The sequence below is a fragment of the Delphinapterus leucas genome, chromosome 17, assembly GCF_059928025.1.
Source record: "Delphinapterus leucas isolate spDelLeu-1000000601 "Yukka" chromosome 17, BTC_Dleu_Yukka2, whole genome shotgun sequence".
NCBI lineage: Eukaryota > Metazoa > Chordata > Mammalia > Artiodactyla > Monodontidae > Delphinapterus > Delphinapterus leucas.
Genome location: NC_143145.1, coordinates 3,058,800 through 3,081,209, shown reverse-complemented (window position 1 = coordinate 3,081,209; position 22,410 = coordinate 3,058,800). Strand labels below are relative to the sequence as shown.

Genomic DNA, 22,410 nt, shown 5'->3' with positions numbered 1-22,410 from the left:
GAGGGAGAGAGAGGGAGGGAGAGAGGGAGAGGGAGAGGGAGGGAGGGAGGGAGGGGGAGGGAGAGAGAGAGAGAGAGAGAGAGAGAGAGAGAGAGAGAGAGAGAGAGAGAGAGAGCGCAGCCTTTAACGCACCATGAGGCAGCACACTGATAGCTAAGTTAGGACCACGCACCAGCCATCTGGGGAGGCAGCCACACAGCTAACAAATGGCGGTGAAGATGCTAGCTTTTGGGTGTCTGTGTCATGGTCGGCTCCAGCCACTGGGACCCCACTGCTTCCCATTCCAGAAAAGCAGCTGCCAAAGCCTGTTGCAGAAACGACCCCAGCCAGGAAAGGCATGCCACTCACCTATCGTGTTCTTTATCCACCAGGTGGTACCTGGCCCGGAAGGCCACCAGGTGAGCATAGTATGCTGGCGCCGGGATGGACACGGAGCGCGTGCAGCGCACGTAGGTGTGACACAGCTGGTAGGTGAGAATCTGCAGCTCATCGGAAGAGAAACGATTGTCATCCCAAAGCACGTGATAGTGGGAAGGCCTGCTTGTTCCCTAAAAGCAGATCAGAGGGTCAAAGAGGTAAACATGCAAGAGAGAAGTCCAGAACTCACCTGCAAAGGGTGCTGCCGAGAGAAGCTGTGCTTCCACCCCACAGTAGAATCCTTCACAGAGGATACAGTGGGAGGACGTTCAGTGGCAAGAAGGTATTTATATTATCCTATTATGTATCATTATAAACAGGCATCAGAGCCACATATTCTATGACCCCTTACTGGTAAAATAACAGACTATACACACCATTATTTGTGTAGAGAAAACTCATAGGAAAGATATAATACAGAAATGGTTGTTTGGAGGATAATGTCATTTGTATATACTAGGTTTTCTACAATGCTTTATTTATAAAGGCAAGAAGAAATCTCTAATAAGTTACATATTAACGCCTTTAAAATGGGAGCTTGAACATATATTTATTTTGTGCAGTGTGGAATCTTTCAAAACTGAAGGAGGTGGGGTTGGTCGCCTGGCCCATGCCCGCCGGGGCTCAGGTGCCGGCACAGCCGCTGCACTGCTTGCCGGGGCACCCATGACCGGTCAGCCAGGAGCGCGCTTGAGGGAAGGGCCTTCCTCTGGCTTCTCCCCACCTGCCTTCCCTGCCACTCAACCCAAGCCAGCCAACAAGCAGGCCCTTCCTGACTCTCTGTCTGTGTTCACGCCCCCGGAGACTGGTGAGCGGCAGACGCTCTAATCCTCCGATGAAGCACACATTCTGCGCCCCACTTTCAGCATTTAATCGGTGGCTGTCATGGGGGCCTGCGGGCAGTGGGGTATTTTGTATCAGAGGGTGTGCTGAGGACACGGCAACCACAGCAGAGCAGGACCCCTTGAGGCCCATTTTGTCAAAGCACTTAAATGTCTCCAGTGCGAGATCTCCCCCATTAGAAAGTGCCTGCGCAGAAGATGCAGGGAGACAGGTTTACCCCTTACACAAACCAGAGGCCCCGGGGCCGAGGGCTCCACCCACCAGGAGGGAAGCCAGGAAAGACAGACTGTGATGGAAGCCGGGCTGGCCTGTACAGAAAAAGCGCCCGCCCGACACGGAAGCCATCACGGGGACAGGCGTGTCCGGGAAACACTGCGGAAGCCTCCGTCCTCTCTGAGCCACGTTCCTCTTCTTCCTTTTTAACAACCTTTAAAAACGTACACACCGCTCAGCCCTCAGGCTGCACCCTGACAGGCTGCAGGCTGGATGCGGCCCACAGGCCAGTTTGCCAAGCCCTGTTCTAGAGCCACGGTGATGTGAAGGACGTGCAGGTGTATTTCCCGTGGCAGAAGTACAAAGTTTATGGCAAGCCCTCCAAGTTTAAGTTCAAATCCCTTGGGGATGGATACCTAAGTCCTCACTTATAACTTGAAACATCCAAAAGCCCCTCTGTGGTGAAGCAGGACGGGCACCCAGAGCTAAGTCCCTCCTGTCCCAAGGGGCACAGCCTCGCAGATCCTGGTGGCTCAGCTCTGACAACAGGTACGCTGGACGTGGCACTTCTGAGGTGGCAGCATTCTCTCAGAATCACTCTTGGCAAGCTGTGGGTCTCTTCGCCGGGAGAGACAAGGAATGCCACGTGCTGACCTTCCCCGTACACCAGTGCCCGTGCGTGGTGGGCACACAAGGCTGACCCCGCCGCTCCGTCACCTCTCATACCCCATCCAGCTCGCCGAACTCCAAGCACACAGGGACGCCACTTGTCCCCGCCAGCCTGCCTGGCCTTCACACTCACTGCTCCTTCTTCCTGGACCTCATCTCGGCTAAAATGGGAACCCACTCCCGGCTCAGCACAGCACCCCAGTGGGTCCTCCGTCCCCAACACCTGATGGTTCTCAGCCTCCACGGTTCACTGGTCAACCACCTGCGTCCCCTCGGGATGGACTGGCGCCCCATCCGTGCTGTTCACCACCACACCCCCAGTGCCCACGGGAGCACCTGGCACAAGGTTTGTGCTCTGCAGGTGTTTGCTGAATGTGTGGACGACACCCCAGAGACACCAAGACTGTGCAAAGTGGACCCTCTGTCCTTACCTGGATGCCAGCATGACTACACAGGTAGAAGTCAAACTCGGTCGGGTGGGTGATTTTCGTGTCCACGGTCGTCCCTGCTGGAATGTTTCCGCTCTTCCCGACCTTCAGCAACACAGGAGCCCATTAGACACGCCCAGGGGACAACAGGGCAAAGCAAGCGAGCAAGCAGGCAAGACGCAGCCACACTGCCTTCTGCTCTGACGTCTTTAAATTGGCCAATACATTTGCTCAGTGCTATGGCATTAAAATTTAACATATACTAACAACTGAAATCATATTAATTCCTGTTCTCTTTGGGCTGGGGTTATTTTTCGCCATCTCATACAGGCCTCTGAGGGAAATGCAGAGTCTTCCCTTCACTGAAGCATGTGCATGGGCCACGTGAAGGGTCTTCATTATTGTTGAGGCCAAGATGGAAACTGTCACCGACATAACAAATCTAAGACCAGACGACGGACACGTGACAGCACGTGTCACCTGCCCATGTGCGCCCGCGAGCGCCCGCGAGCGCGCGCACACACACACACACACACACAATACTCAAGGCAGAAGAGCTAGAAAGCCCTGACAGCTGTCAAGAACTTCCCCACTCTACCGGGGGTTCAATCACCACCACCAGGGAGGGCGGGTTGCTCCACCAGAGGCCATCCAAGGAGCTGGGGTGTGGGAGGGACTACAAATTCTACCAAACCACTTAACTCTCAGTTTACACTCCAGCATCGAAAAACCACCAAACATCCAGCTACGTTACTGAAACAGCAAAACTCCCCATCAGTCACGAAGTCACTGATTTTTTTTTTTACTCGTGCAATTTCAAACATACATACAAAAAAGAGAATCTCCAGTGTGACCCCTCTGCACCTGCGGATGTGTGTGTGTGTGTGTTCACTTCTTCTCAACCTTTTTTATACCTTCAGATTATTTATTTATTTATTCGTGTATTTATTTGTTCATTTATTTATGGCTGCGTGGGGTCTTTGTTGCTGCACGCGGGCTTTCTCTAGTTGCGGTGAGCGGGGGCTACTCTTCGTTGCAGTGCGTGGGCTTCTCACTGCGGTGGCTTCTCTTGTTGCGGAGCACGGGCTCTAGGCATGCAGGCTCAGTAGTTGCGGCGCACGAGCTTAGTTGCTTCGCAGTATGTGGGATCTTCCTGGACCAGGGATTGAACCCGTGTCCCCTGCATTGGCAGGCGGATTCTTAACCACTGCACCACCAGGGAAGTCCCAGATTTTTAAAATAAGTAAAATATTTGAAAAGAGTGCCCACCTTTGTATCCCTTCCACGCTGCAGTCTCAAATCTAGACTTTATTATTCCTACACATACTTTTATTCTCTGCTACACATTTAGGTCTCCGTTAGCACTACAGTGTGTTACTTTGCAGATTTTAAAACTGTAGGGGCTTCCCTGGTGGTGTAGTGGTTAAGAATCTGCTTGCCAATGCAGGGGACATGGGTTTGAGCGCTGGTCCGGGAAGATCCCACATGCCACGGAGCAACTAAGTCCATGTGCCACAACTACTGAGCCTGCACTCTAGAGCCCCACGAGCCACAACTACTGAAGCCCGTGCACCTAGAGCCCGTGCTCTACAACAAGAGAAGCCACTGCAATCAGAAGCCAGCGCACCAAAACGAGGAGTAGCCTCTGCTCACTGCAACTAGAGAAAGCCCACGCGTAGCAACGAAGACCCAGTGCAGCCAAAAATAAATAAGTAAAATAAATACATACATTTATTAAAAAAAAAAAACTGTATACATGTATCCTATATGTTTTGCTACTTTCTGTTTTTGCTCTGTATTACAATTTTGAGATGTAGTCATTTGGTAGATATAGTTTATTATTTTTCATTGCTGTATCGGTGCCAGTATATAAATACATTACAACCTTTTCTCCTGTTAACAGATTAATTTTTTGCTATTATAAACAATACTGCTAGAATATTCGTATAGAATACACGTCTTCTTGTACACAAGTGTGTGAGTTCCTCCAGGGTAGATCTCTAGAATTGCCAAACAGCGTTCCAAGTTGGTTACCCATTTGTATTCCCATCTGAAGTGTAGGAGAGTCCTCTTCATAATAATGCCTTTACTCTGTGCTAAGTGCTCTGCGTGTTAGCTCAGCCAACCCTCCCAACGTCCTCAGAAGGTGGTCCAGGGGGTAGAGGGGCTGACAGCTTGTGGTCACGTAGCCAGGATGCTGAGGGGATGGATTGGAGCCAGGTTATCTGGCTCCAGACCCTTTGCTCCTCATCACGGCACCCACATCCTCGACATTTGGTATTTATCAGGCTAACCTCATAATGTGAGTCCCCCCGACTTTTCCCGTTCTCTGAAATACTTTATACAAGATTATTCTTCGAAGGTCTGGTAAAGCTTGCCTGTACAAACCTCTGGACTAACTTCATAAAATAAGCTAAGTAGTTTCCCCCTTCTTCCTATGCTCTGCCACACTTTAAGATAATCTATTCTTGGAGCCTTAGTAAAGCCTGCCTGTAAAACTCTCTGGGCCTGATGCCTTTTGGAACAATGACTGGACTATCCTACTCAGCTGGTTTTGGTAACTTACGTAATTCTACAAACAAGGGTTTGTTTCTTCTCAGTTTTCCAATGTGTTGTCATGAAGTTGTTATCATCCCATTATGATTCAAATAACACACAGTCCCTCTGCAGCCATTGTTCCCCTTCTGTTCCCAACACAATTACAAGTGTTCTTTTTGTTGAGTCTTGCTAGGTTTATCTATCTTCAGAGAAGTACCTTTTGCTTGTGTTAATATGCTCTATTGCTTCTTCATTTTCTAGTTCACGATTTTCTATTCTGAGAGAGAAAGTGGGGTGCTGGAATAAGCTGACTTTGAGCCCTCCTGACTCCTGGCAAGAGAAGTCTGCAGGCTGAGGTGGCAGGGGGCCTATGCACACCAGCTTTCCCTGCAATGGGCTTGAAATCAAAATTTTAAGTTTTCTTACGCTTTTTCCTACGTAACAGAAAATGTGGTTCGGGGACTTCCCTGGTGGCGCAGTGGTTAAGAATCTGCCTGCCAATGCAGGGAACACGGGTTCGAGCCCTGGTCCGGGAAGATCCCACATGCCGTCAAGTAACTAAGCCCGTGCACCACAACTACTGAGCCTGCGCTCTAGAACCCACAAGCCACAACTACTGAGCCCAAGTGCCGCAGCTACTGAAGCCCACGTGCCCTAGAGCCCGTGCACTGTAACTGTCGAGCCCACGTGCCGCAATTACTGAAGCCTGAGCACGCTAGGGCCCGTGCTCCACAACAAGAGAAGCCACCGCAATGAGAAACCTGCGCACCGCAACTAGAGAAAGCCTGCGTGCAGCAACGAAGACCCAACGCGGCCCCCCCCCAAAATAAATTAATTTTTTAAAAAAAAATGTGGTTTGTAGAACACTGAGGTTTGGCAATCTCCTGAGACCTCTTTTGTGACCTGGGACAACGCCAGCTCAGTTGTCACAGGCAGAGTTCTGTCTGTCAGGTCTGGCTCATTCCTTTCTTCCCATGTTCAGTTTTTCCTAACTTGTGCCTGTTTCACTTTCTGAAGGTGGTCTGTTGAAACAGACCTCTTTGATGGTGTGTTTGTCAATTTCTCCTTGAAATTCTGCCTGTTTTTGCTTCACTTTTTTTCTTTACATATTTTTAGGTCATGGCGTGAGGTACATCCACGTCACAGCTGTTCTATCTTCTCGGTGATCATGACAAAGTATCCCTTTATCCTCGCTACTGACTCTCAATTTGCATTTTGTCTTCCATTTAGGCAAGAAGCATTTTCGGTGCTGTGGTGCCACTGTGGCGTTAGTGGGCTGCACCACGTGGACACTAACGCCCGGCTTCCAGCCCTGCTGGCGGACAGTCTGATGGAATGTCCTTCCCTTCTGGGAGGTCTTTTATCTCATGCAGTTACTTTGACGCTGTGCAGTTTTAGGACAATGTGTCTAGGTATGGATTTATTTTTATTTATCCTGTTGGGAACAGGAGAGGCCTTTTAACCTAAGGGTTCTGATCTTTCTCCAACTGTGGACAATTCTCAGCAGTTATCACTACAAGTCTTAAGTCTCCTGCATGCTCGTGATTCTTGTTCTGGAGCAGCCAGGAGAGGGATGAGGAGCTTGGACACCGCTGTCTGTCAGTGTTCTCCAGACCAGACCCCTGAGTGAGCTCCCCAGGCCCTCTTCCAGCACTCTAACCACCCCGTGGGCTCCCCACTTTACTGCATTCTCCCGCGTTCTTTACACTATGCTGTCTATGACCATGGTTGCTAACTGGCCCTGAAACCTCACCTTTGGTAATTTTCCTTATCGGATAAATGACACCTGCCTGGACCTATCCTGGACCTGTGGGGTTTGCAGGTTCAAGCTTCTCACCAAACTGAGGAGAGCCCTTCTCCAACGTCTCAGGCTGCGTCGCCACGAAGGGCCGGGTCTCCCAAGAGCCTGGGAGGTGGTGCAGGGCATGAGACCCGTGTCCCTCGAGGCTGCACAGCCCAGGGTCGAGGACACTCACCCGCTCGTTCTTGTCGGTGCAGAAGAGCCGAGTGTGGTGCCTCTTCTGGACCACTATGAACGTGATCCCCGGCTGGTAGTCTTTTTCTAGCTTAATGCATGCCTCTCGGATAGCCAGTAACTCGTGGTGAAGAACCTATGGAAAGAAAGAAGAACACTTTTTTTTTTTTTTTTTTTTTCCCGCGGTACACGGGCCTCTCACTGTTGTGGCCTCTCCCGTTGCGGAGCACAGGCTCCGGACGCGCAGGCTCAGCGGCCGTGGCTCACGGGCCCAGCCGCTCCGCAGCCATGTGGGATCTTATCAGACCGGGGCACGAACCCGCGTCCCCTGCATCGGCAGGCGGACTCTCAACCACTGCGCCACCAGGGGAGCCCAAGGAGAACACTTTTGAGGATCATTATTATGTTTTCAGGCCTCTCGCTATCTTGGAATGAATCCCTTAATCATGTGTATGTTTGATACATGTTTACGTTAAGGCTTGTAGTTCCACTAGCTTGCTGTTACCTGTGTGATTCTGTCTCTCTGAGCCTGTTTCTTCAATAATATCATGGAGCAAACGATACCCAGGTTTCGTGGTTAAATGGTTTAGGTTAGATAACGGAGAAACAGGCTGAGCGCAGTCTCTGGAATGTTCTAAGTGCTACCACCCACCGTGGACATGAGGCACTGGGAAACACATACATGAACAAATCAATCCAACAGCTTATTTTTGGATTGGAGAAGACGGAGAGAATCTAGTAAAAAACAAAACAAAACAAAACAAAAAAACCCAAAAACCCACTGGCTTAGGAGCTGGACCTGAGTTCAAATCCTAGCTCTACCACTAAGCAACTGTGTGGCTTTGGAAAGCCATGCACCCTGTCTGATCCCCAGTTTTTTCAGTTTTAAAATGGGAACATCACACCTTGCAAGCTTGCTGTGAAGACTAAAGTCACCTGCGAAGCGCCAGGAGTTAGGGTACAAGGATGCTGGCACTGTCTCTGCTCCCCCACCTGTGTCACAGATGAACAGGCACACAGCCTGGCACGGGGTGGTGATGGCTGCTACAGGGACCACACACCTCAAGGTTTTAGCAACTGCCCTCGTCAAATATTGTGTTGTGATGTCTCAAAAATATGTCTTGGGTTCTGGGTCCAGAAACCCCATTGTGGTGATTCTGTAAGATGTGGAGTGCGTTCACCGAGAGAGAAAACGGAGGATGACACAAACCCTCTTCTGTAGTAAGAATGCCCATGACAGAGGGTGAACGAGTGCTCAGAAGAGGGGAGAACATCTCCCAGCGGAGGGAACCAGACGGTTTTGTGTAAGAGGGGCTTCGAGGCCGGCTGGCACGAGCTGGATCTGGACCCGAGAGGCGGCACAGGAACCCCCAACCCAGGCTCCCACAGAAGCTCTGAATCAGGGGCCCTGGCCAACAGCTACCAGACGGTCAAGGAACCTCAAGCCACCCCCCTCGCCTGCTGTGGCCTCAGCTGCTCCTACTCTGGACCAGGAAGGCACTGGCACCTGTGCCTGGTCACGTGCCACCCCACCTGCCTAGCAGGGCGGCCTGGGGCCTTGGGACGCACTGGAGTGCCTCTTAGGATGTCTTTCTGTCTGGGTGGGTCTCCTGCAGCATCGGGTACTTCTGCCTTCCCCGCCACTCTCTCTCGACGAAGCGTGCACTGGAGACGTGGCAGGGATGGAGGTGGCATTAGCCCTGGCCAAGCATGGACACACTCAGGGCATCAATCCCCCGAGTTCCAGGGTCGGGTGGATTCGCCGCTGCCCACACTCCCCTCGACTTGGAGATGCTGCGGGTGCTTTCACCTGGAGCACAGCAACAAACCCCCTTTGGTCCTCACCTGCCCCTCCTCCAGTGCCCCGGTGTCTAAGAGGCTCCCCTGCCTTCCAGACGTTTCCTCAAGGCGATGCCCCACACGTCACCTAAGGTGCCGCCTCTCCCTCCACGTCCAAACAGTGGCTGCGTCCTATTGACTATTTCCAAAGGGCTCCCACCTACCCTCCGCCCGGCCACTGTCCTCACCCTGCTCTGCGCTCTCCCCACTCTGGCCCGCCCCCTCCTTTGCAGACAGAGGTGACCCCCATGCCACAGTGGTGTCCCTGCCCCACAGAGAACCCCCACAGCCTACAAGGCAAAACCTGGAGCCGGGAAGGGCCCCTGGCTGGCGTGATCTGGACCAAGTCCGCCTGGACAGGCCTCTCCGCCCCACCTGCCGCAGGGTCCTGACAACCCCGAGTCCATCACTACCGCCCACACGGTGACCAGATAAACCTCGGGGCAAAACAAAAACCACCCCACTGTCTTCATTAGCGAGCCCAAGGAGCCGTCCTGCCGAGAAACAGGTGAGTTTAAGACCCCGAGAAGAGGGCAGGGAAGACGCGGGGGAGGCGCCGACCTGCTGGAACTGCCCCTCGGAGACGCCGTCTCGGTAGAAGATGATGCGGGTGGGCTTGAAGCGTGTGGACTTGTAGAACTGGATGAGCAGCTCGCGCACCATGGCCGCCAGGTCCTGGATGATCTCCTGCCGGTGCTGCTGGACGCGCACGGTGGCGCAGTAGCGGTTCGGGTGGGCGTCCATGCTGCCCACGACCTGCGGGGCAACGCGGGTCAGCAGGAGCCCCGAGGGCCCCCGCTCTAGGGGTGAAGGGGGTCCAGGAGAGGGCTCGTCACATGCAAACCCACCACCTTTACGATTCTTCTGAATGCGTGGCTGTAGTGTTTATAAACGTGTTCCAAAGAGTAAAGGTTTGCCCGAGGGACCTAATAAGAAAATCAACAATTGTTCTGAACCCCTAATTCTGCTTGTGATTAGATGTGGCTGAATTACATCAGCCCAGAGAAGGTACCTGGCAACAGTGACAGTGACAGTGTTCCTAATTCTTTCAAGCACGCCGTTTCCCCAAAGCCATGTGCACCTCTACACACGACCCTCCAAGATTCCGACCCCTAAGAGTGACGGGTGTCCCAAAGGCAAGCTGGCCTGAAACCAATCGCCCGCAGGTGCCACCCAGAGGGAACCAGACGGCGAGTGCCAGCGACATGACCCCACCGGGCCACCCTGTTGCACTGTTCATGCTGATCAGACAAGGAAAGGGCCAAGAAGTATGGAGATGCCGATTACGCAGGAACACAGACCAACAGGGGACCCGGCAGGAGGTGATACTCACGGCGGCGATGGAGGGCTTCTTCCCGTCCCCGGCAGGTGGGTGTGTGACATCCGCCCCCAGAAAGATGACGGGCTGCTGGAACACCGGAGGCCTGTGAGGGAATGCGGGAGCGTCAGAGGCCAAGGCTCAGGGACATTGCCCAGACCTCTCAGGGTACTGGCACCAGCGTTACTTTGTGTGCTAAGGGTACTGTGGCCGTGTTTGTAAAGACTCCTTATCTTTCAGTCACATGTAGAGAAAACCTTACGGGTGAAAAGATGCTTGGTGTGAGATCTGCTTCAGAATAAGGCGGTGGGGGAGAGGGTGTAGGTGGAGTGTAGACTGAATGAGAGGGCTGAGGTGCTGACAGCTGCTGTGGCTGGGCTCAGGGACATGAGGGTTCTACCCACGTAGACGGCTGAAAATTCCAAGATAATTATACATACAAAGAGTCCCATGGTTTGTTACCAACCTTGGACCTGCAGCCGCGCTGCAGGGTGCCCAGGAGCATCCTTGTTCTCTACCCGTTAGAGGCCAGCCCCCTGGCCGTCCTGACACCCCTACGTCTCCTCCAGACATGACCACACACTCTCAGGGCTGCGGCACCGCCCCAGTTGAGAAGTACTGCTCTAAGCTCTCTCCCTGGGTGCTCTAAGCTCTCTCCCTGGGTCTTCTAAGCGCCGGCTGCACCCCAGCGGTCACGACCCTGAAGCGCCAGCGTTGGGGACACAGTTCTCGAGCCGGCCGGCGGGTCCCAGTCTCACCGGCTGTGCGCCCTGGAGCTTCCTCTCTCTGTGCCTCAACTCTCCTCTTTTCCCTGACCGCCTGTGCTCTCCCACCCACCCTGCGCCTGCCCCCCACCCCCACCCCGCGGCTCTTCCCTGCTGCCCCCTCCCCCACTCCTGGATGGGTCCCGGGAGCATCGCAGCACAACACATGCAGTTATGACTCACACCAGCAGAACCACACCTGCCTCCGGACTCCACTCTCTTCCCACAGCTCCCTCACTTCCCTTGCTCGCCTTGTGGCAAAGCTCCCGGAATTAGCCGATCCCGTTTACTGCCTCCCAAGCAGGCCTCGTGCTGCCATGGCAACAAGACTCCTCTTTGCAAGGTCACCGATGACCTGCACATGTCCCCCAGTCCCATGGTGGAGCCTCGGACCTCATCGCACTTGGCCGGTTGGCACCGAGTGACACGGCCACGCACTGGCTCTTCCCCCGACCCCACCAGGCCCCAGTGCTGCCTTTCCAACCCGGGACTCCCCGGGGGGCCGAGGGCTTGGATGTCCTTCCTATCTACACCCTGCCCTGGGGCTTCTCTCCAGCCTAGAGGCCTTAAATACCACCTCCACGTGAGGATCCCTGAACAAACCCCACCAACACCAGGCCTCTGTTTCCCCTCCTCCCCCCTCCCCCACCCCCAGTGTCTCCCCTGGGAGGCTGAGGCACAGCCCAGCTTCCTCATCCACTGCTGCCTAACCACCCCAGAGGCGCGGGCTTGGACTCACTCTCGAGTCTCCTCTTCCATTCACAGACCATCCCGCCCCAGCCGTGCCCCAGCACCTCTCCTGGGACAACGCAGGAGGGCCCGGTCCCCACTCCACCCAGAGCTGGAGTCGCCTTTTAGAACGAGGTCACTGGAGCTACACCTCCACTCGTGAACCTCCCTCCCATGGATGCGCTCCCTCGGAGGGAGTGCCAGGCCCCCCAGCAGCCCTCTGCCCCTCAGTCTCTCAGTGGAACACCTGCTGCACTCCTGGAAGCCTGTACCACAGGGCCCTTGCACGGCCTGCGCCCTCTGGCACGCTCTCCTCCCAGGCGTCCACGTGATCCCGCCCCCTCCAGTGGCTGCAGTCTGCTTAGTGCCACCTCCCCTGTGAAACCCTCACCCTTCTGAGCTCCTGTCCCTTCCACTGTGTCACTGTTGCTCACCTGGGAAGTGCGTTTCTGGACCCTCTCACCGGGGCCTGCGCTGGAAGGCTAGGGCTTCTGCACACAGTAGGCGCTCAATAAACACAGAACCTGCCGCTGAGTGAACTGAGCGAGTCCAACGACCCCTCATGGCAGAGCCACCCCCGCTCGGGGCAGCCACCACATCTCACGTGCGGGACCCCCGGCCCTGGACGGGGTAAGAAGTCCCTTCTCCTCGGGCCCCTGCACCCGGTCCTCAGTGGCCTGCAGATGGCCCTGGTCCCCTGGACCGAGAGTATCCGAGACCCGCGTCCTACTCGCTTCCTTCACCCCACTGTCCAGGGGAGCGGACGCCGGCCCCGGCAGGGCCCCACCCCCACCCCCGGCCGGGGAGTCGCGCACCAGCTGCCCCCGCACGCAGGCGGCGGAAGGCCGGCCTCACCTCCCCTGGGGCAGCAGGATGTTGTTCACGCCGCCCAGTTTGACGTTGATCTTCAGGCAGAGGTTGGACAGGGTCTGCGGCGTGGTCCTCTGCACGTTCTTCATCTGCACGCACTGCGTGGCCATCCCCAGCACCGTGTCTCCTACACGCTTGACCTCGGCTGCGGAGGGAACGGTGCGCTCAGGGCGGCTCCCCTGGCGCCTCCCCTCTGCCCGCCCCGAGCTCCCCCGCTCCACGTGCAGCCAAGCCCGTGGAAGAAGGGGTCAGAGCCCGGGTTCCAGCTCTGCTCCACGCCTCCCAGGCCTGCGCTAGCTGCGGGGCGTGTGTCCCGCTCGTTCAGGGAGGCCGGGCGGGTGCAGCCCGGTCCTGTCAGGAGCGTTTCTGCGACTTATCCAGGCCTGCAGGGCGGTGCGGGCAGAGCCAGGCTGGAAGCCAGGGCTTGCATTCCGAAGGCCACCCTCCGTCACGGTGCTCAGGATTGCAAGCAAGCCAATGCCCGAGTCGTTAAAAATATAAACACTGGCATCCTCACATCCTCGGCAAACGCAAATCCGACATCCAAGACCTCTCTGGGCCCACACCCCCTCTACTCCCCGGTTCTTTCGTGAAGCAACTGGTCAGTCGCTCCCTGGGCGGGCCTGGGAGAAGATGCGTGCGTAGCATGGGAATTCCGAGGGCTTTCTCTTTCCTCCTTTCCCTGGACACGGAGCAAGTGTTCCGTCGCCGCCCGGACGGGGGATCCAGTCGGCGACACCGACACGCCTCTCTGTTCCCTTTGCCCCGGGGCACCCACACACCTCCTGCGCTGGGGCCTCTGGTCCCCAGGGGCCTTCCGGCAGACGCACCCGGCACCCACCTCCCCATGCCGCCGCCACCTGTCTACACCACCAGCGCCCCAGAGCTTCCCAACCCAGGGCCTGGGACTCCATCACAGGGGCCTGGTAACTTTCAGCCGAGTGAAAGTGCAACCGCCCTTCTGGCAGAAAGGACTGTGATCAGCTTCCAGAGGATTCTGAGGCGGGCACAGCTCACAAGTGGAGAAGTGAGTCCCAGGCAGGAGCTGAGGACGGCGCCCTGAGTGGGTGACTGCGTGTGCGCCGCCTGGCTGCTCCTCCATCCAGCCGACGTCTGTGTCGGGCGGCGCACAAGGTAACCGCACACGTGTCGAGTCCTGTGCCACCGCAGGACGCCGGCCTCCGGGAACCGTGGCCCCGGACAAGACTACCAAGGGCGGCCCTGGGCACGTGCGCGGCCGCAATCAGAAGCCACCCAGTCTTTCCCAGCTCTCGAGTGAGCCAGAGACAGGCAGCTCCTCGGTGTGGTAGAGACACCGAGGGCTGAGGCGGCACCGCACACCCACAGCGCCACCGGCAGCGGCCAGAGGCCGTGCGCACGCCGAGGCCTACCGTAGACGGGCGTTTTTCCGGGCAGGATGACCACCACCAGCTGCAGGCCGGCGTACGTGTTCTTCAGGTGCCTGAACATGGGCTCCACACTGTCTGCGCCCTGGGCGTATTTACAGAAGCACGGCTGGCCCTGGATCGGCATTCCTGCGTCTCTCGAGATCTTTCTGAGCTGCTCCGTGAAGGACCTGAAAGAGGAGGAGGTTCATTACGTGAAGCACCGAGAGCGCCAATGATTCAGATCAACCGGAAGCCCTGGGGAAAGGGCACAGTCCTAACAGATCCAGACCCCAAACCATCTTCATCGAGATCCAAATCCGAGCTGAAGCCCTGGACAAGGCCGTTTCAACATGGTAACAAACAAAGGCGGCCGTTCGTGCTAGCCATGCAGCTTACTGTAAAGTCACGATGACACAGGAGACTTCCAGTCGCGGCCACGCTGCCCCCGCACCGGCTGTGACACTCCCAGGGCAGCGACAAGTGCTGTCCTTTGAAAGCCGTGTGTGAGCAGCTACCACCCACCTTCCCGTGGATGCCGAGCGTTGTCAGGGTGAGGCGGACCGTGAGCCGGCTGACTGTCCCCCGGGATTTCCCCCCGTTATTCCTGTGTGTGCAACTTGGACTCGGATGACATAATCACGGGAGAAAACCAAACAGCCCCCAGTTAGAGTAGCGCCGACAGCTGCGGCCGACAGGCCCTGTGAAGTCACAGGCGGGGCTGGGGAGACAGAGCCACGGCTCCTATTTTAAGCTCAGGAATAGAAACACCACCGCCTTCTACCATAAAGTCAGGACACTCCGACGCGCTGCAGCCAGTTAGCGCTCGACCTCCAGCGCGCACCTACGCCCACACGTGCACGTACCCTGGGGCCATCCGGCTCCAGGAAAAGTGAAATGGGGGCCACGGACAGGACACGGAGAGGGGAGGCACCCCGAGGTCGGACTCTAACCCACTCTGCCCCCCGACATCCCGCACTCCCGGCTTCTCCGCTAGTGGCGTGGAGGAGAGGCCCCGCCCCTCTCCGAACCCTGAGAGCCACAGCTCTCTGGAGCCACCCTCTGCTACCTTCCCCCACTTTGCAGCCCCCCCCTCCGCTCCCCCCCTCAGAGAGGCAGGAGACAAAAGCCCTCCTCTCCCTGTTAGGTCTGTTTGGCACAAAAGTATGAGCAACCGAGCTGCATGTTTATGGAGCCGCTTTCAAAGGGTCTGACACTGGGCCAGGCTGGGCTGAGACAATCTTCTCCCTTGCCTCTACTTTGTACACTTACTCTTCACTTGCTGTTTTGTTTCTTACAGAACCTGCCCCACCTCTTCACACTCGCTCCAACAGCGAGTCTAAGAAGCAAAGCAGCACCGGGGTCCCCCACTTCCCGGCCCGGCCATCCCAGGCAGTGCCCTTCCACGGGGAAAGGCTGCCAACCCCTGCCCTCCAAACGGAGCCACGACCTGCCCAGCCTGACGCAGCGGGCCTTCCCCGTGGCCCCCTCCCCCCGCCCCTCCAAGGCCCGGTGCCCCTGCTCCTGGGGGCCTTACTTGAGGTGGACCTCCGTGCACTGGCGCTGGGGGGCGAAGCACGCAATGGCCCACACCTTGATCTCAATGCCCGTGTGGAACTGCTTGTTCCTCATGTCCCAAACGCCCTGGACAGGGGTGGCAATCGCTTTATTCTGCAAACGGAGAGAAGTTTAGAGTAAGAAGAAAACGGAAAACATATTCCTCTGACCTTGGATTTTGTCACTGTCCCTACTGCTGTTGGTCCCCTGACCAGATGGCAGCTCCTGAGGCTGAGAAGGGAACCTTTGTGTAGACTCCCCATCTCTGAGCTGCCTGGCACCGCAGGGGTCCCACAGGTGTGTGCAGGATGGATGGATGGATGGATGGACAGAGGATGGATGGAGGGGTGAGAGGTGGAGGGAGGATGGAGGGGTGAAGAAGTAGATTGTGGGGAGCAGGGGGGGTGCCCGGAAGGCTGAGCAGGGAGGGCCCAGAGCTCCATCCAATCTCACGGGTACCCTGGAGGAAAAGAAGTGCCTCACGACGTTACAGGGAGGCTTCTTGTCTTATAAACAGGCTTCCGCTCATTTTACCTCATCCATTATCAGCGGGGCAGCCAGGGAAGGGAAGGGAAGGGAAGCAAGGTGTTTCTTCCCAGTCCTGTGCCTGGAGCAGACAGGCCAGCCAGGACCGAGCCCATCGCTCCCCCGGCTCCCCGCGCCACGGCCTGCAGTTGCTCAAGCTGCTCCCGTTCCGGAAGGAGAAACCAGCACATAATGCATCCACTCAACCAGAAACGACCAGGTCTCAACGCTGTCACTGAAGGAATCTCTGAACTGCCTTCAAGTGATTCTGGAGCACAAGGGACGGTCAGGAAGGGACACTGTGACTGTAGCTGTGCTGGCTGGACCCTTGTGTGCCCTACAGAGAAAGCTCGAGTCCCACAGACTGGGCCTGAGTCAGAGAGAAGTCTTTGGCACTGGCCTCCTTTTTTAGCTAGGGCCATGTGGAGGGCGCAGAGCTGCCATCCCAGGCCTGCGGGCAGCAGGCCCTGAAGGACAGGGCTGTGTCTGCGTGGCTGTCATTTACTCTGCAAAAGTGTTTTTTAATGAAAAACACTTTTTTCCTACTAAAATAATATAAGCATATTGTAAAAATCAAATATTACAGAAATGAATGTTTTTGTTTCCTATATTTTCTAAACCACTACCCAGCTCCTGCGAGCCTCCTTCTACAAGACAGAGCCACCACCAAGTGTAGTGTTCCAGACTCAGTGAGTAAACACACACACACGCACGCACAGTTTACACTGCAATGCACTCTTACTATCTGAGCGTTTCTCAGCCTCAGCCCTGCAGGGGGCACGTGGCTGGCTGGCTGGCTGGCTGCTGTGTGGCAGTCGTGTGTGCCGGAGGGCGCCAGCAGCCTCTGCCCGTCAGATTCCAGTCCCCAGACACTGCCGGATATCCCTGGGGGACATTTAATGTTTTGTCTAACAGGACGATGGGTAGGGCAGGTGATGAGAAGCGTTCGCTCCCATTACAATGTTTAAAACATCTGGAAAAATTCATTCATTTAGAAGCGTTAAAAAGTTTGGATCCTTACAATTCTAACCTTCTTGCAAGGTTAGATTACAAGAGCTGCTTTGTTTTCCAGATGACTCCTGTCTTTACTAAAAGGTGGAAAGACGCTGGATATGCAATCTTGGTTTCACTATGTAAGTCTCACTACCTCGGGCATCTCCTCACTGACTTGTGAAAGGGAACCCACCTCTCCCTCCCAGGGCCACAGGGAGGGTTAAGAAGGTGCTGTGTCTGCAGGTCTGAGCCCCCAGGTGCACAAGTGGGCTGAGAAGGAGCCAGGAGGCCTTGCTCAGAAGGCACCCTGCAGAGAACGGGGAGCAGCCCCCATGCCCACTGGCTAGGGTGGGGCTCCCCCCACAAAGGAATACCACGCAACAGTCAAAAACGACAAGCCAGAGGTCACACACATTCCAAGATCTCCATGGGATCGAAGAGAAAATGTTAAGTGAAAAAAGGCAAAGGCACAAACGTGTACATAATATGCAGCTATTTGCACAAGAAGGGGTGAAAAAAATATGTGAATAATCCCTGGAGCGATTTTACAAGGAGAATTGCCTCCTGGGAAAGTGACCAGGATCTGGGGAGAAAGAGATTTTTCTCCCTATAATTCTTTGTATCTTTTGAACCTTGAAACACTTAAAAAAATAGAACTTATATTTTAAAATAAGAAAGGAAAAAGTCCTGCAAACGAAACTGAAGGGGGGCTTCCCTGGTGGCGCAGTGGTTGAGAGTCCGCCTGCCGATGCAGGGGACACGGGTTTGTGCCCCGGTCCAGGAAGATCCCACATGCCGCGGAGCAGCTGGGCCCGTGAGCCATGGCCGCTGAGCCTGCGCGTCCGGAGCCTGTGCTCCGCAACGGGAGAGGCCACAACAGTGAGAGGCCCGCGTACCGCAAAGAAAAAGAAAAAAAAAATGAAGGGACTTCCCTGGTGGTGCAGTGGTTAAGAATCCGCCTGCCAGTGCAGGGGACACGGGTTCGAGCCCTGGTCTGGGAAGATCCCACATGCCGCGGAGCAACTAAGCCCGTGCGCCACGACTACTGAGCCTGCGCCCTAGAGCCCGCGAACCACAACTACTGAAGCCCGCATGCTCTAGGGCCTGCATGCCGCAACTACTGAGCCCGCATGCCGCAACTACTGAAGCCCATGTGCCTAGAGCCCGTGCTCTGCAACAAGAGAAGCCACCGCAATGAGAAGCCCGTGCACCGCAACGAAGAGTACCCCCCACTCGCCGCAACTAGAGAAAGCCCACGTGCAGCAACGAAGAGTCAACACAGCCAAAAAAAGAGAACAAAACAAAAAAACAAAACTAAAGCTTGCCACAGGCGCCGAGGACAGGAGTCCCACTCCATCAGGTAAAAAGGTGTCAAGTCATGTAGAACACAGGCTCCCACAGGTGCTCACTGGCCCACAAAAGCCATGACCTTCGTTTTCTCTCTCTCCCTCTCCCCCTGCCCCTCTCCCTCTCCTTTTCTCTCTCTCTCTCTCTCTCTATCGCGCGCGCTCGCTAGCTCGCTCTTTTTCTTGGCTGTGCCCCGCGGCTTGTAGGACCTTAGTTTCCTGACCAGGGACTGAACCCAGGCCCCGGCAGTAAAAGCGCCAAGCCCTAACCACTGGACGGCCAGGGGATTCCCAAAGCTGTGACCCTGGAAGCTGAGCCCCACCACCTGCGCTGCAGCTAAGGGGGAGGTGCCAGGAGGAAAGGAGAGAAGAACTTCTCGTGAGCTCTAAGGGGCTCAAGGGTCAGGACCGTACTGACCAGAACCAGAGGTCAAATGGGCAAAAACAAACAAACAGAACTGTGCCCGTGACTAAACTGATGTACTTGCTCCCACATACCTCCAAAACAAAAGTTAGAAAGCAGAAAAGCGGCATGAACTTCTGGAGAGTAACTCGTCACTGGCAGAGTATCCATCATACAAAGAATGATGCTTTTAAAATTTTGATGAGATAATAAAGTTTACCTTTTGAAAAGAAAAGGGGTGATTCAGAAAACTTTAAAAGGGTTAAGGAAACCAGTCCTTTATGAAGGCCCATAGCTGTTACAGGTTCACACTGGGGCAGGAAGAATCCTTTACCTTGACCATGGTCTACACCTGAGGGTGTGTGCGTGTGGGTCAGGTGCTGCCGCTCCAACATCGACGTTCAGACACATACTCCCAACACCCACAAACACCCCACCCAGCCGTCTACCTACCCGGCCCCCGTAGAGGATGGAGGGCGGCTGGAGGACCCGCCCGGTCACATCGGTCATCTCGTCTTTGACCATGATTCCAAACTCACGAACATACGGATCTGTGTTAAAACTGGCACTTCTCATCTTGAAAAGGGAAGAAAGAAAAGGCACAGAGTCAGGGGTGGACTTTGCTTCCTTCCAGAAGCCGAGTCTGTCCAAAGCATCGGGGGGCCTTGCCCTGGGCACCCTGAGCTGGCGTCCCCAGGGTGTCCCCACCCGAGGATTGGCCTGAGGATGTGACGCTCACCAATTTGCTAATCTCTTCCTGCCGATCGGGGGCTGACCTGGCAGTCGCTCTGATCATGGTTGAGGTCTGATTGTCGGTCAGCTTTTTTATACATCTCTGTCCCGCCACTATGTTACAGACCTATGAAGAAACGCAAGAACCGGGTGTCAGCACCGGGCTGGGAAGCGGGCACGGGTCTGAGGCCAAGCGCGAGAGCTGGCGCCCAGCTCTGCCCGTGACACATCTGTCCCTCACGAGTGAACTGTGAAGCGCCACACAGACGCCAGTGTGGAGGCTGTTCCTGAGATCCACTAGGAACCGCACACGGGAGGAGGCCCTCTGGCCCAAGGCAGAAACCACCCGAGGAAACCCAGCACAACAGAAGCGTGAGCCGGGAACCGCGCCGCTGAAAGCAGCACAGCCTCTGAGACCACCCAGCAGTGGGGTGGGGTTGGCCTGTGTCCTCACCATGGGTTGTGTGGACCCCCGTCCTCAGACACGGGGGTGTAATACAGAGCTGCCGGGGATGGGAAGGAAGTCTGCCTCCTGCACACAGCGCAGGAAAAACCAAACCAAGGGCCAGGTGTTCCAGTAATTGGACAAATACCGAGAATTTAAAACACTAACAGAAAAGACTTAAAAACTTGTGTCCTAGTTTCAGCATTTGATCTTTTCCCAGGCAAGGATTTTTCAAACCATAAGTGATTCCTGAGCACATTTTACTGGGTGCCAGGGGCCTGCTGGGCACACACGTATGGTCTCGACCTTCACACGAACCCTGTAAGTTACCAAACCCATCTTATTAGTGCAGAAACCGAGGCTGGACCACATCTGTTAACCTGTCCCAGGTCCCCCAGTGGCAGGAATAACAAGGTTTGGGCCCAGGGTGCCAGCGGGGCCCCTGCCCCGGAAGTTCTCCTCCCAGCCCACAGAGATGGAGGGAGGGGGACTTGCCTCTAGGGGAAGGTAGGTGTGTTTCTGCTCCTGTCCGACTTGTAAACATGGGAGGTGAGGGTAGCGCAGAACCAGCTTGTGCCTATCCTTAAAGTACTGGGCCACCGTGCACTCCACCGTCTGCCCGCTCTCCTGCTGCAGCGGGAACCTGGGGAAGAAAGAGGCGGCTCAGCCCCGGAGCTTCCCAGGCCCCCAGGGGATGGGTGACCAAGACCCACGTGCCCGCTCACACAGGGATGCTTTTGTGGGTCTGCTTTCTTAGGGCTGAAGAAGGTGGGGGGTGATTCAAAGCATCTCCCTGGGGGTCAAAACCAAATCATGCCCTCTGGCTTATCTGAACATTCCCAAGTCCCTAAACTTTCGTTTTATCTCTGGAGTCGGGAAGTAAAAAATACCCGCACGCCTACGAAATGCAATAATCACAAACGACACATACATCTAGAGTACACGGAAAGGACTCAGGACAAACGAAGACAAATCCAGAAAGAAAAGCCTGTGCACTTTCCAGCCGACCTCGCACTGACTCTGAAAGTCGTTTACCAGCTGAGCGCTCCAAGTGTCCGCCCCAGAAAACCTGAGGCCTTCCAGAACAGGACAGTGAAAGGGACAAGCTGGGGCTGCTCAGGCCTCCGCAGCCACATGTGGTGGGCTGAGGCAGGAGAGGCCCACTTGCAGGGGCGGGAGAGCACAGTGGCATCCTGCACTCACGGGGGGCAGCCCCCATGCAGGATGGGGCCGAGGGCGCTGGGCACAGGGGTAGGGGGCCTCTGCCGACTCCTTCGCTCTGCCCGGTGGGAGGAGGTCATGGGGACAAAGACACAGGCTCATCTTGCCCCCCCCACTGCTGCACAGGACCCTGGGCGTCTTGGTATAACCAGTACCCAGAGACACACCAGGCACTTCCCACGGAGCGACCGCGAAAGAAACTAACGAGTCCTCACTGGACCCAGGAAGCCTCAAGGTGGGGTGAGGGGGCCACACAACCTAAGACAGCACTGCATCCGTGCGGCCAGGACGCTTACTACACGGCCCTGGACCCCAGACTGTCTGCGAAGTGACGGGAGCTCAAGACAGAGGCCGCAGCATCGGCCTGGGCCGGGCCACGCTTGTGGATCCAGGCAGCGCCAACCGATCCCCACTCCCTCCCTGGACCCCACTCAGCACGGAGGACTGGAAAATGAACCAAAAAGACCTTCCCTCGCATGTCATATTCAAGAAGGAAAACTGACGGTGAGCCCCTCCCCCCGCCCCATACAGGGGGAATTCATTATTTTATTTCACAAGGTGAAGTGTGCTTTCGGAATTTTATAACTAGAATGAAAAGCCTTTGCAGAAGTGATTGCTGCAGAGTTTGGACATCTGAGTGACAGTGAAGGTCAGAGCTGATAAGCGTTTGACAGGGAGGCCGTTTACGTTTGGTGGCTGGCGGGCCGCCGGGTCACATTGCAGACGCGGTACTTCCTCTTCATCTGCCCGCAGTGCGTTATCTCCACCTTTAGACCTGAGAACACACAGCAGCTGGGTTTCAGCATCAAGACTCGCCCCGGCCTGCAGCGCACACCCCACTGTCAGCCCATCAGCTTTCAGGGGAACCTCACCCACAGACCCACGGCGAGGGCCTTCCGGGTGACCCTCGCGCTGGGCCATCTCACCCCCAGGGACGCCCCCTGCCCCAGAGATGCCCGGGCCAGAGGCAGGGTGCGTTCTCAAAGACGAGGGGCGACGTGGGCTCGGCTGAGAGCGGGGCGTCAGCCGCCACGGCCTTCTGTGCTTCCTTCGGGGTTATTTTTAGCAACGAGCACTGCTGCCGGCCTTTGAACACCCCCAGGAAGGACAGGTGCAGAGGGGCCGAGCCTACAGGGCCTGCCAGCTCTCCGACGACAGGCAGAAGGACACAGCCAGGTCACTGAACCCTGGGCTGAGTTT

At 55.8% G+C, this 22,410-nt stretch overlaps 1 protein-coding gene across 7 annotated transcripts in view; it reads right to left on the bottom strand.

Moving 5' to 3' along the window:
- The window catches only part of AGO2 (argonaute RISC catalytic component 2), a 94,563-nt gene that overhangs the window by 938 nt on the left and 71,215 nt on the right, over positions 1–22,410 (bottom strand). For 6 of the 7 annotated variants that reach the window (XM_022555520.3, XM_022555521.3, XM_022555517.3 and 3 more), the window contains 12 exons: positions 21,898–21,985; positions 20,485–20,632; positions 19,552–19,671; positions 19,266–19,388; positions 15,526–15,659; positions 13,995–14,179; positions 12,589–12,748; positions 10,256–10,346; positions 9,484–9,678; positions 7,085–7,219; positions 2,574–2,675; positions 349–548 (listed from right to left, as the gene is read on the bottom strand). In XM_022555520.3, the coding sequence (XP_022411228.1) occupies positions 349–548; positions 2,574–2,675; positions 7,085–7,219; positions 9,484–9,678; positions 10,256–10,346; positions 12,589–12,748; positions 13,995–14,179; positions 15,526–15,659; positions 19,266–19,388; positions 19,552–19,671; positions 20,485–20,632; positions 21,898–21,985 (1,681 nt within the window). The remainder of the gene's footprint in view (positions 1–348; positions 549–2,573; positions 2,676–7,084; positions 7,220–9,483; positions 9,679–10,255; positions 10,347–12,588; positions 12,749–13,994; positions 14,180–15,525; positions 15,660–19,265; positions 19,389–19,551; positions 19,672–20,484; positions 20,633–21,897; positions 21,986–22,410) is intronic. The other variant, XM_022555519.3, reaches the window with a different exon arrangement.